Source organism: Rhinolophus sinicus, linkage group LG10 (assembly GCF_036562045.2).
Source record: "Rhinolophus sinicus isolate RSC01 linkage group LG10, ASM3656204v1, whole genome shotgun sequence".
NCBI classification, from domain to species: domain Eukaryota; kingdom Metazoa; phylum Chordata; class Mammalia; order Chiroptera; family Rhinolophidae; genus Rhinolophus; species Rhinolophus sinicus.
Window position 1 is genome coordinate 6,162,545 of NC_133759.1, and position 13,680 is coordinate 6,176,224.

At 42.8% G+C, this 13,680-nt stretch overlaps 1 protein-coding gene across 11 annotated transcripts in view; it reads right to left on the bottom strand.

Moving 5' to 3' along the window:
* Positions 1-13,680, bottom strand: part of RBM6 (RNA binding motif protein 6) — a 92,695-nt gene that overhangs the window by 16,666 nt on the left and 62,349 nt on the right. For 10 of the 11 annotated variants that reach the window (XM_019723809.2, XM_074312312.1, XM_074312308.1 and 7 more), the window contains one exon: positions 4,677-4,751. In XM_019723809.2, coding sequence (XP_019579368.2) covers positions 4,677-4,742 — 66 coding nt within the window. In that variant the 5' untranslated portion in view covers positions 4,743-4,751. Of the gene's footprint in view, positions 1-4,676; positions 4,752-5,689; positions 5,855-13,680 lie in introns of those variants that run through there. The other variant, XM_074312309.1, reaches the window with a different exon arrangement.

A 13,680-nucleotide genomic window follows, 5' to 3' on the forward strand; every position in this document is an offset into this window, starting at 1 on the left:
ATTATACACAGGAGCATATTATACATGGCAAAATACGGTATGTAGGTTGTATTCTGGCAGCTATTTTGAGGATGTTAAAAGGAAAAGGAACATTCACTAACCCAGAACAGCGAAGAAACACTTTGTAATGCCAATGTAATTCTCCTTGTATGAACCTATGAGCAAAAGGCAAGCATGTTGCCCAATCCCACAAGCCCTTGAACTTTTGCCACTGTTCTTTCAAGTGCTATGAGGGCAGAGCATTAACTGGCAGGAAACCAAAGAGCAGGACCCATGAAGAGGATGCTATTTGAGAAGGGCCTGACAGGGTAAGAGTATGCCAGATGAAGGAGAGGCGAGGACAGTAACAGCAGCAGCAGTAGTGGCTCATGATTAAACAGCACACATCATGTTCCGGGCCTACTTCACATGCCGTGACTTACTGATGCAGACAACTATCATCTCTCCATTGTGTAGATGAGGAAACAGGCCTGGAGAGGTGACGTAACTTGGGTAAGGTCATTATAGCTGATGATTTCATTGTTCCCTTCTCTGTAAGCAGACCCTACACACAGCCCTGCCCATTGTCAAGTGACTGTGGTGCTTCCCCGTAGGCTGAGTGCACTTCCCCTCTCCACTGTCATCCTTGGCCGTGTGTCTTGCTTTGGCCAATGGACTGTGAGTGAACGTGACCTAAAGGTCTCGCAGAAGTTTTAAGAGCCACTACTTGTGCGAATGAGCCTCTTGTTTTTTCCCTCAGCCAGGAGAATACCAGTCTCACATCAGGACTGTTCCTTGTACCTGGGTCCCAGAATGGGACCCATGGAGCAGAACTGCTAGCAATGACCCACAGGCCCCAACATAAGTAAAGAATATGTTTGTTGTTTTAAGTTACTAGGATTGGGGGGCTATTTGTTATCACAGCAGAGCCAGGATCCTAACCTCAGTAGGTACAGTTTATTTTATCCCCATGCAGAGATCGAACCGGTGTTATTAGCACCACTCTCTAACCAACTGAGCTAACTGGCCACCCTCAGTAGGTACAATTTAAATACCGTAACATTCACCTATTTTAGTGTCCAATGCAATGATTTCTACTACACGTATAGTGCAGCCATCATCACAATCTAACTTTAGAACATTTTCAACATCAAAAAAGAAACCTAGTAGACTTATTTCCCATTCTCACCCCTAGTTCCACGGAATTGTGCGATATATGACTTTGTGTCTGGTATAGTTGTCTTTGAGGTTCACTGATGTTGTAGCATGTATCAGTACTTCATTTCTTTTTATTGCCAAATAGCATTCTATTGTATGGTTATACCACATCTTGCTTATCCATTCATCAGATGATGGACTCTTGGGATGTCTCCACTTTTGGCTATTGTAATAATACTGCTATGACTGTTTTAAAAAGTCAGTACATTCCACATCAGGCCAAAGATCACATACAGGGTTGGCACCTCAACCCTTCCCAAAAAAGCACAAAAATTAAAAAGTACCCCCGAGACAGCTAAGCAAGTGGCCTGTCAGTTTATGGGACAATGTAACCAAGCCATTCTGTTCTTTCAAGCAACAGCCCTGGCAATAGCTGTGTAACTCTGACATCAGAAATCAACATTTGTTATATGCCAGTTAACAGAAAATAGAGTCAAATTTTCTCTTTAATGCTAGTTCCCCCCCCCCCATCTCTGATGATAAAAGAAACAGTACAGTGCATGATAGCTGATATGGAAAATATAAGAGAGGGGGAAAATCACCCATAATCCCAAGACATACAGGTAATCAATATTAAAATGTTATATGATATCAAAATTCTAATGGCTTTTTTGGCAGAAATGGAAAAGCTGATCCTAAAATTTATATGTAATTGCAAGGACTCACATTTCCCAATTTCAAAACTTACTACAGAGCTACAGTAATAAACAACAGGATAGTATTGGCATAGGACAAAAATATCGATCAACAGAATAAAATTGAGAGTCTATAGAAATAAACCTTTAAATACAGGGTCAATTGTTTTCCAAGAAGGGTGCCAAGACCATTCAATGGGGAAAGAACAGTTAATTCAACAAATGATGCAGGGATAGGTGAATATCAACACGCCAAAGAATGAATTTGGACCCTTACCTCACATCATGAACAAAAATCAACTCAAAATAAGTCAAAGTTCTAAATATAAAAGCCAAAACTATAAAATTCTTAGAAGAGGGGCAGCCGGTTAGCTCAGTTGGTTAGCGCGCTCGTAACACCAGGGTTGCTGGTTCGATCTCCACATGGGCTAGTGTGAGCTGCGTCCTCCACAATTAGATTGAAACAACTACTTGACCTGGAGCTGATGGGTCCTCGAAAAACACACTTAAAAAAATAAATAAAAGCTAAAAAACAAATTCTTAGAAGAAAACATAGGGGTAAATCTTTATGACCTTTGATTTGGCAATGGTTTTATGACACCGAAGAACAAGCAACAAAGGAAAATCATAAATAAAATGAACAGCATCACAACTAAAATTTCTCTGCATCAAAGAATACGATCAAGAAAGTAAAAGACAACCCCCAGAATGGGAAAGAATATTTGCAAATCACATATCTGATAAGGGATCAACATCCAGCATATATAAAGAACTTCTAATGACAAAAAGACAACCTAATTAAAAATGGGCAAAGGAGGGCCGGCCGGGTGGCTCAGGCGGTTGGAGTTCTGGGCTCCTAACTCCGAAGGCTGCCGGTTCGATTCCCACATGGGCCAGTGGGCTCTCAACCACAAGGTTACCGGTTCAACTCCTCGACTCTTGCAACGGATGGTGGGCTCTGCCCCCTGCAACTAAGATTGAACACGGCACCTTGAGCTGAGCTGCCTCCCGGATGGCTCAGTTGGTTGGAGTGCAGTCTCTCAATTCCTCCAGTCCCGCAAGGGATGGTGGGCTGCGCCCCCTGCAACTAGCAACGGCAACTGGACCTGGAGCTGAGCTGCGCCCTCCACAACTAAGACTGAAAGGACAACAACTTGAAGCTGAACGGCACCCTCCACAACTATGATTGAAAGGACAACAACTTGACTTGGAAAAAAGGCCTGGAAGTACACACTGTTCCCCAATAAAGTCCTGTTCCCCTTCACCAATAAAAAAATCTTAAACACAACAACAACAAAAATTGGGCAAAGGTCTTGAATAAAAATTTTTCCAAAGAAGATACAAGAGGCAACAAGCACATAAAGATGCTCACCATCACTAGTGAGGGAAATGCAAATCAAAACCACAGTGACATATTACTTCACACCCACGAGGATGGCTATTACAAAAAAATGGAAAATAACAAATATTGGCAAAGACGTGGAGAAATTGGAATCCTCTACATTGCTGGTGGGAATGTAAAATGATGCAGCTACTACTGTCTGTGGAAAACTGGTGGACAAAAGTATCACATGATCCAACAATTTCACTCCTGGGTATATATACTCAGAAGAACTGAAAACAGGTGTTCAAATAAAAACTTGGACATGAATACCATAGCAGTCTTATTTACAATAGTCAAGAAGTGGAAACAACCCAAGTGCCCATCAACTGATGAATGGATAAACATGTGGTATAGTTATATAGTATTATTCAGCCATAAAAACGAAGTACTAATACGTGCTACATGATAAACCTTGAAAACATGCTAAGTGAAAGGAAGCAGACACAAAATTCATACTGCATGATTCCACCACTTACATTAAATGTCCAGAATAGGCAAATCCAGAGATAGAAAGGTTAGTGGTTTCCAGGAATTAAAGGGAAGGGGAATGGGAAGGGACTGCTTAATAGATGCGAGGTTTCCTTCTGGGGTGATACAAAAGTTCTAGACTAGACAGTGTTGATGGTTGTGCAACATTGTGAGTGTACTTAATGACACTGAAGTACATGCTTTTAAAAGGTTCAAACAGTACATTTGATGTTACGTGTATTTTACTACAATTTTAAAAATATTTTCCTAAATTAACACATGTTCTTAAGGGAACAGTATATCCATGAAATACGAGTGCTTTGGTTAATGACAACCTCAGCTATACAAATTATATTTCACTGAGATTAGTAAAATGTCAAGCTAGTTTTTACTGACTTTTATTAAGTTCTATAATAAAATAATGGCTCAGAAACTTTATACATGTTTCATAATTATTTTTGAAACTAAGTAGTAGCAATAAAAAAATGACAAATTGTATTTTCATGGTCAACTGCAATCAAACCAGACTTCTAATGAGTAGAGCCTAAAATCTCAATATGCCATTCCACAAGAATATGGAGTTTAACAGAGGTAAAATGCCACGGCACCTGAAGTTCTATATCCTTGGAAACCTCCAAATATCCAAAAAATGTACACGTCCCACAGAACCAGCCTCTCTAAATCTACCTTTTCAAACACTAATTCCCCTGTAGTCACCCCCAGGAAAGGTAATCGGGAAGAGGCTTTAAATCAAGGGACTGTTATTCTTTTAGTTCATAATCAACAGAAAGCATGGACCCTCTATGGACACAGGCAGAAGCTGAGAAGCAGGAACTAAGGATGACCTTGCCCTGACCTTCAGTTCATCTGAAGTGAACCATGGAAGAAGAGCTTTGCTCTTGGCAATGCACACTCAGGAAGCATTCTGGGAAACACGGAGGAGCTGTGATGCCAGATCCTTACTTCTAAGGAAAGGAATTCTTGGCACTTACCCGTTTGCAATACCAAAAATCCAGGTTTGTTACATACTCGAGGGTGACTTCTTTGTCATGGATCATTAGAGTTCCCTGCGAAGACAAAGACAGAAGCCATCAACATCAACCCTCAGAGACATAGAGAGACAGGAAGGCACAGAGAGCCTTTCCAGTCCCTAAGCTGAAACATTTTACAAAGAGTGAGCTAATTCATCAACAAAAGGAAATGGCTGTTTTAAGCCCCAGACTTGGGGCAGGATGGGAGAGCAAGCTTAAGCTTAGAAAAAGGGAGTGGGAGATGACCCAGTCTTTGGCCGTGGCTCCGGTGTGTTGGGACGCTGTCCTTGGGCAGGTTAGGCCCAGTCTACTCCTCCACAGGTCAGGAGGAGCCCCAGCAAGTTCCCCACCTGGCTTGGGGGCTCGCACACTATCTGGAAGCCAACTCTTCCTTCTGCAGCACAGAGGCACAGGAGCCCCTCAATTATCTTCTTTTCCACGGCTAACTGAAATCTCCTTGGAGAGGGAGGAAGGGATCTTAACTTTGGTGCCTGAAAACTTTCTTTGCAACACTGGCTGCATGGCAAAAGCACCAGGAGAAAGAGGTGCAACACTGAAGACGGGAAGAAAGGAGGAAGGTGAAAGCTTCATGGCGGTCACATCCTTATATGAGGAAACTGCACGGCTGGTGGCGGCAGCAGTGGTGGTGGTGGTGGTGGTGGTGGCGGCGGCAGCAGCACTCCGGCTTGGAGCCTACAGAGTGAGCCAGCCATGCGATCTGAGAATCAACGACTGGCAAATAAGCACTTTGAGAAAGTCTGGCACAGGAACAGGCAGGGAAAGGGGTTCAACAAGCCTTCAGTTATAGAACTCCTCTGCCTCTGCATTTTGGACAAGGCACAAATTCCAGTTCACATCAAGAAAAAGTAAGTTTTGTTTAATAAACACTAACCAGCAGACACGTGTTAAAGCAGAGGAAAAATATCTCTGCCTACTGACAAGGGACCCTCACCCACACTTGTAAGTGAACTAACCGAGGATGCGACTCTGGAACTAGCCCCTGCGCTGTTCCTTCTCCGCCCTCTAGGGTCCTCTGTGTCTCCTCAGACAGGGCTCTGAGTTATACAAGGCATTTCTTTGCAATTGGACCTCAGTTTCTTGCTTGAATCCATACATCTGTCAAATAATGCTTTACCTCTCTGCTTTTCACACCAAAAGAGTCAAGAGAAATACACAGAATAAAATTATTGTCTTGTCAAAACCAAAGGAAAACTGACTGCCTACCTAGCTTCTAGAATCTGGTTTCTGAGAAATTGTTTCCTGGCTCATTCTCAAGGCTAGAGAACGATGATAATAAAAATTTGCTAACATTTATTAAGTGCTTACTCAGAGCCAGAAACTGTTAAGTATGTCATCGTATTTCACCCCCTAAATGATTATCAGGTCCACTTTACAGACGAGGAAATGTGTCAGAGAAGCAAGGTCACCCAACTGGTTAAAGGCAGAGGCAGGTTCACATCTGGGACAACAGAGTAGGACCTCCTGCCGCATTCACCAGCTGCTATTCAGTATTATGGAGAGGAGCCAATCCAGAGAGAGAAAAGCGCTGCAGGCAGGGAGGGTCAGGGGAATAGCACTCTGCCAAGCTCTACCCACCAGATGGTATGCTTCCACCAGAGACAGAATATTACACCATTTAAAAACATAGGGCTCTGGGGCATGTTCCCTAAATTTGAATCCTGCCTCCACTCCATGACCTTCAGCAAGGTCCTTAACTTCTCTGCACTTCAGTTTCCTCATCGGTAGAGTAGGAATGACAGTACCTACTTTATAAGGTGGTTATGACAATTAAGTAAATTAATACATGTAAGAACTTAGCATGGAATATAGTGAAGGCTCAATAAATATATTTCGAGCCTTAAGTGCCAGACGAGGACCAGCACCAGCAAGTGAGATGAGACGGGGTAGAGTCACTCATTTCATCCCACTTGTTTGTCACGTAGTAATATTTCACAACTCATTTCAACCTCCCGAAAGACCACGCTTTCAAAGGGCATGGTCACTGCACTCAGAACCTGCAGCTGTACGAGAGCGCTTAGTGTTAGCTGTCAATTGCTGGACCAAATCTTAGCAGCCAGGCTAAATCGTGACCTTTTATTATCCTACCACGTCCAGTACCTGGTACAGAAAAGGAACTTGATAAGTGCTTGTGAACCAAAGACTGAATGGATCCAACTATCCCCAGAAGACTGACTCTGGAGCAGGTACTGCTGTCATAGAGTACAGTATACGTGGTGTGATCAAAAAAGACGGGGAATGCTGCTGCCAAGTGCCATCCCATGGAAAGGCAGGGATCTTCAGTACAGGAAGCGCGCGTTGAACCTTAGTAACAGCATGTGACAAGTTTCAACTTGTTTGGTGCAGCCAGTGGGTGTGAGCTACGGCTGAGAGAAGGTGTGTTTTAAAGTAAATCATAGATCACGAACAACGCCTTTACATGAAATGAGCAAATGGTTTCATCCTCCATCATGACAATGCTCCGTGTCACTCATCGCTTCTGGTTTATGGCAATTTCTGTCAAATGAAAACATTATGGTGTGCCCTTATCCACCTTATTCACTGCATCTGGCACCGTGTGACTTCTGGCTCTTTCCCAAAGTCAAAATGACCGTGAAAGGTAAACATTTTGAATCAATTCAGGACATCGAGGCAGCCACGGCAGTGCAACTAAAGACACTCACAAAAGAGGACTTCCAGAACTGCTTCAGAAAGTGGCAAGAACGATGGGATAAGTGAGTTTGAAGCGAGGGGGAGTATTTTGAGGTGGATTAATGGCAATGTGTCTTTTACTGTAATAAATTTTTAAAAATTTAAACCTTTACTGTAATTTTTGGTCACACCTCGTACACCCAGACCTTAATAATGTGTGGGTTGACATATGAACAGTGAACAGTGCCACCAGAAAAAGGCACTACTGTGTCACAGTCAACTGCAAATTCTGATTTCACCACTTGGAGGCATTAGTAGACTCAGGTATTTATAAGGCAAGGAGCACTTTATACTTCTCAAGTAACAAACACACAGTTCCAGGAGCTATGGGTGACTTTCTGTTGAGGTAGGGAAATCTGCCAGAAGTACTCACTGATATGTCAACTTTGAGAAGATTACCTTTACTTCATGTTTTACAAAGACAATGATTTCTTATTCCTCAGAGTCCCTTACAACTAAGCACTTTCTTTTCGACCTGCACACGGCTAGACTTAAGGCTGCCAGAGACCACTGCTAAAGAACATGAAATGGTTTTAATATCACTATTGTTTTAATAAGAATAAACAGACAGAGGAACAACTTGAATGAGAACAACCAGGTTCATCTATGACTTCGTGCCCCGGCACACCACGCCTGAGTGTGACATACAGTACACCCTACCTATACCCCCGCAATGCCCCTTCTTCACATTTCACAGAGCAAAGATATGCCAGTATATCCTAGGGAAGTGACCTGTAGGGAGCTGGATTAACACATGGGTAGGAAGATTTCATCACTTTTTGGTTGTCCACTTTTAACTGTCTATCATCTACCATCTTCACACATTACAATTTTTATTCATCATTTGAATTATTGGGTCATTTATTAAGCTACTAAAGCAAAGGTACCATGAAGACCACAAGCTTGATTAACCAGGTCTGGCTCCTAGAGAGGCACCATGTATTTCAAAGGAAACCCAAAGATACCTCCTTTCTCAGTAGTGTTGGACTAAGGTTCAATCAGACGAAAACCTGCTAAAATCCTCCCAAGCCCACAGCCCTCACATACAGGTGTTCCTAAGTACACCTCAAGGGGTCTTAATGTGAAGCTGCAAAAAGCGAGAGATAATTGCCCTCCTGAACAGCAAAGCAAGTCCTTCCTCTCCCCCGAGACAGCAGAGGAGCATACTCCAGGTCTGAGGGCTGCTGAATTCAACTCGCACATTTCCATTTCCCCCTTTCAGCAGCTGCTCTTGGAGACTTCCTAACTCCATTTCATGATGTCAACCTGTGAGAAGGACTTGGGTCAGAAAATTGAGACTCCACTATGCTCCACTGGCTCATCACTAAGCCCCAGGATTCGTAGGCTGCTGGGGAGGCACCGAGGAAATGGGACAGCATGTTTCTGGCCAGGAGCTTTGCATCTCTGTTGAAGAGCGCCAACACAAGCACAGTCACAGGTAAACTTTGTACTGAGAATACAGCTGCTGTGTGATGTAACAGATCATCTCATTAAAGTATGAAGAGAGAGAGAGGCAGGATCAAAAGGCGGGAAAAGTATGTGAGGCTAGTGCATACAACTCACACCGAAAAATCAGCAATTCCTCTTCACAGATTTGTGCTTCTTCCAAACACAGCATGGGAGAAGGAGGCTACTGGTGGCTGCGAACTGCTACTGCTTATCAGAGATAGTATTCTTTAGCCACAAAGCAATTACAGCTTACAAACGCATTCTTCTCAAATGTCATCTCACTCAATCCTCACAAGTAGGGCATCTACAAAACCTGTTTTCACATGGGAAAGTGTGGCTGAGATACACGGAGCCGCCTGGCAAAGATCACGGAGCTAGTTAGCAACATACAAGGGACTAAAAAGTCAGGTTTTCTTTCCACCATACTGCTTTTTCTGTTTGGTTTTGTTTTTAAACTTTCAGCCAACTCAAAATACTTGCCACACCAAAGAAGTGGCTTCTGATAAAAAGATGCACAAGGTCAAGTCTAAAGAAATTCACAAAGCAATGGACCCACAGGGAGTTTTCAGAGACCCCCATAAAGATGCTGCTTCTTGACAGTGTTGCCAGTCTCCCAAACTGCCTTGCTCAAGGTGGTCTTTACGGTGGTCTCTTTAAAAAATAAAGCAAGAGGAACAAAACAACAGGTTTAAAACAGATGTGCGTCATTCCTCTTAGTATTAGGGTAGTTTTTACAGAAATCTTTTGCAAAGCAGCCAGGCTCACTCTTTCTGGTACAAGGATATGTTATAGCTCAAATGTTTTGTAAAACTCAGTATTCCCAAAGGCCAAATACAAAATGCAACAGAAAGAGGAAAGGAGGAGAGAGAAGAATGAAGGGAGTACAGACCAAAAATCCTGAGGGGAACACACAGAATGCTCTGTGACAACTCTGTAGCTCTGTTCATTGACCTCTGTACCCTCGGAGCAGCCACGAGGTAAGGCCCTGATGGAACCTCCACTGGAAACAGAATCCTACTTCAGGGTCCAATTTAAGGTTGATGGGCAAAAAGACACTGCCTTCTTGACTACTACTTACCTTGAGATATGTTTTCTTGTTCAGATGAAAGCACAAAAGCACAACAAAAACACTTTCTAAAATCCTCCTTAATAACATTGTTCACTACCAGAGCAGTTTAGCTGTCATTTCCTAAGAGGACACAATCAGCCTCTTGCTAAATCCTATTTGTGTTCTTTGAAGCAATGTGGCTGGCCTATTTCACTGAGCCACCCACCAGGCTCAGAGCTGGCCGCAGTCACGGTGTCAAGATGAACTCTGCTCCAGGAATACAATACACTGTAGACCAGGCCCTGACATACAGTGACTTGATTATTTTAAAGGCATCTGATGCTGAGAACATATTCCACCCACTCCACCACCGCTCCCTGCCAGTCTTTGTGTATTTTAAAGTAAGATCCCAGTTCCTCCAGAAAATGCTTCTTGCCATTATAAAAGAATATCAGTGATCTGCAGTCCTGGGAGATCATTTCATTAACTTAGGTACAGGAAGACTTGGGAAGGACAGACTTGTCTACCCAAGGATCCATAAGACTCTCCCATTTTAAGAGTCACTTCAGTCAAAAACAAAGAGGTAAAATATAAACACACACACAAATAAATGAGAAGCAAAGAAGTAAATAATTGAAACAGCCCAGTCTTTTCTAACTTCTTTGAGAAGATGAGTCTCTATCAGAGGGACTCACAGGGCATTCAGCAGATTCCTTCACCACAAGCATCTTACTATAGAGAAACAACTGACAAGCTCCAGCTATTAGTACTTAGAATAATTCAACACCTGTGAACCACTAAAACGCAAATATATATTTTCCTCCCCACTCCTCAACCCCCCCCACTCCAGTTCAAGCTGTTGTTTCTCAGTCTAGTTGTGTAGGACACAACTCCCTGGCCCATGCTGGTGTTATGAGCCTTGCGCTCCCCTAGCTAAGGCAGTCGGTTGCCAGTCGTGGTCAGCCACTCACAGCAGCTCACGGCCCCTCTCGCCGGCTGCCGGCCACTCACCCCCACCTCCGGCTGCTCACTGTAGTCCAGCTCCAGGGAGAGCCGTTGTTCACAATCTTAGCTGTAGAGGGCGCAGCTCACTGGCCCATGTGGGAATTGAACCGGTGACCTCGGCGTTAGGAGCACGGTGCTCCAACCACCTGAGCCACCCGGCTGGCCAAAAACGCAAATATTTTTGAAACTTTCAGTTTATTATAACTTTGTATGTTTCATCCAATGTGTAGAAAGACCTCAGTCTAGTTAAGGTTTCCCTTGTTAACCAAATATTTATTTCCCAACAAAGATACGACCGAATTCTTAGTGGAAGTAGATTATGCTTGAACATATCTTACTGATAATCCTCAGAATTCCCTTCAGAGTTCAGGTTTCTATAACCTTCGTTTTATTTGATTTTTCTCATTTCTCAGTTGGTTTCAATCACATCATTATGAAATCAAAGTACTTCTAAAGTAGAGTAGAACAGATGCAGAAACAAGATACCGCTTGTTCTTTCCTAACGATTTTCTCAGTTAACCCAAAAATAATTGTTGGGGTATGCAGGGCAGAGGTTTTTATACCAGAAGAAAGAGGGACTCCCTTCCACTGCAATTAGGACCATTTCCCCCACATAGTTGCACGGCAGCTCTATAACACTCTTTCGTATTCTGAGATGACTCTTGTTCTAGCTCCGCTGGCTCTTTTCTTCTGGAAAGAGTGGCTTCTAAATTCCACACACACGAATGCTCTTGAAATCGAGTCACTGTAGTGGAAAGGAGTTTCTAACATCCATGTGGAAAATGTAAAGCTTCTTATTTTGTTGTGTTTACTGAATAACAGAAGCACACCACTTCTCTCTCATTTCTTTTTCTTACAGAGCTGATGGCGGGAGGTGGCAGGAAAAACCAAGAGAGCAGATGAGGCCCACGAGTCCTGAGTCCTCACACACTGCATCGGCCACACTGCTGCGCTCCCCGCAACGGCTGCACGCTGCTCCCCAGGCATCCCCCAAAGAACCAGCAGCTATGCTTCGGGCCTCACCATTGGAAAGAGACTATTTCTACTGGCTCTTTCTCTACTACCTCCCACCCAAACCTTAGCTCTCTTAAGGCTGTCTCTGTTAGGTTCCCTGGCTTCAATGGCTTTCCATGCCCAGACATTTCAGAGAACCCTGCTGACATACTTTCTACAGAAACAGCGCCCTGAAAAGATAAATAAAATAGAGAGCTGATAGACTTCTGAATATAAACTGGTTCAACCACCATTTTAGGGAGGTAACCACCCACCATTCTTTTTTTCTTAGGCAAAAAACTATAGACCCAATGCCACTCTGTATTTCATTAGAGAGAAAATAAACAAACTCATTTAAACCTCTTATTTTCAGTGTTCTGTCACTCACAACCAAATCTAATCCTAATTGACATAGATGCTTTTGATAGGCAGCGGTAGGTACTTTGCTCAAAAGACACAGACTACGAAATAAAGAGAAAGCTGTAGAATAAACTAGTTAAGAACAAAAGTTATAAAAAATGACAATGAAAAACCTCATTTTTTTGGGTCCAGTCCTGTTATCTCTAACAGTTACCTAAAGGTCCTGCTGTCACCTCACACTCAACACATCCAAAACAATCATCTTCATCTTTTCCTCCCAGATGATGTCCCTTTCCACCTGCTTTATTTCTGTTCAAGGTACTACCATTCTTCTAACCTCTGAGTGGCCTTTGAATCTGTCCCCCTCTCTGTTCAACATCCAGTGCTACAAAACCCTAGAGATTCTTCAAACTCTTTCCAACCTGACTTTTCCCTTTCACATCTGCTTCCAGCCCTTAGTGGAAACCATTACCTCCTCACATCTCAACGACTGCTCTAGATCCTAAGGGACCTTTTCCTCTGTCGTTTCTCCCCTCTAGTCAAATCTATATGCTACCAAAGAAGTTTCCCTACAGTGTCATTTTAATTTTGTCACATTCTTGTGCCCCCCCGCCCCCAAACATGTCTTCAAATCAAAGACTAAATGCAAGGCCCTTGACAACCTACCCTGCACTTTCCAAGTTGTTCTTCTCACTACTTCCGGAGTATGAGGACGAGAATCAGACAAGACTTTGGAAGTCAGAACAAGATGTGGCTATCTCTGTCAGAACAGAAATACCATAGTACTATTTGCTATCACAGGTTACAAGGTAGAAACGTATTAGAAGTACCAGAATCTGGCAAGTCGAGAGGTTGCTCAGGCTGGGAGGACTAGAGCCTTTTACATTACGCGAAAATACAAAAGATTCCTAAGGGCGTATGAAGAAGGAATATAGTGTCAGAAACCACTTTATTCAACATTTATTAATCTAGTTAACAGGTACTTTAGTACATCATATGTTGCCAGGTATAGTTCTAAACCATTTGGGTAGTGAAGGGAAAAAAAGTGAAAAGAAGAAAAGAAACAGTCCCTGTTCTCATGGACCTTTCAATCTAGAGATGTCCAATGGTATCTGCTGACACTGCTTTATTCTGTGTTTCCCCGAAAATAGGACCTAGCCAGACAATAAGCTCTAATGCATCTTTTGGAGCAAAAATTAATATAAGACCGGGTCTTATATCGGGTCTTATATTATATAAGACCCGGTATTATATTATATATTATATTATACTATACTATATGTTATATTATAGTAAAATGAGACCAGGTCTTATATTAATGTTTGCTCCAAAAGACGCATTAGAGATGATTGTCTGGCTAGGTCTTATTTTCAGGGAAACACGGTTGTATGGAGATCTTTC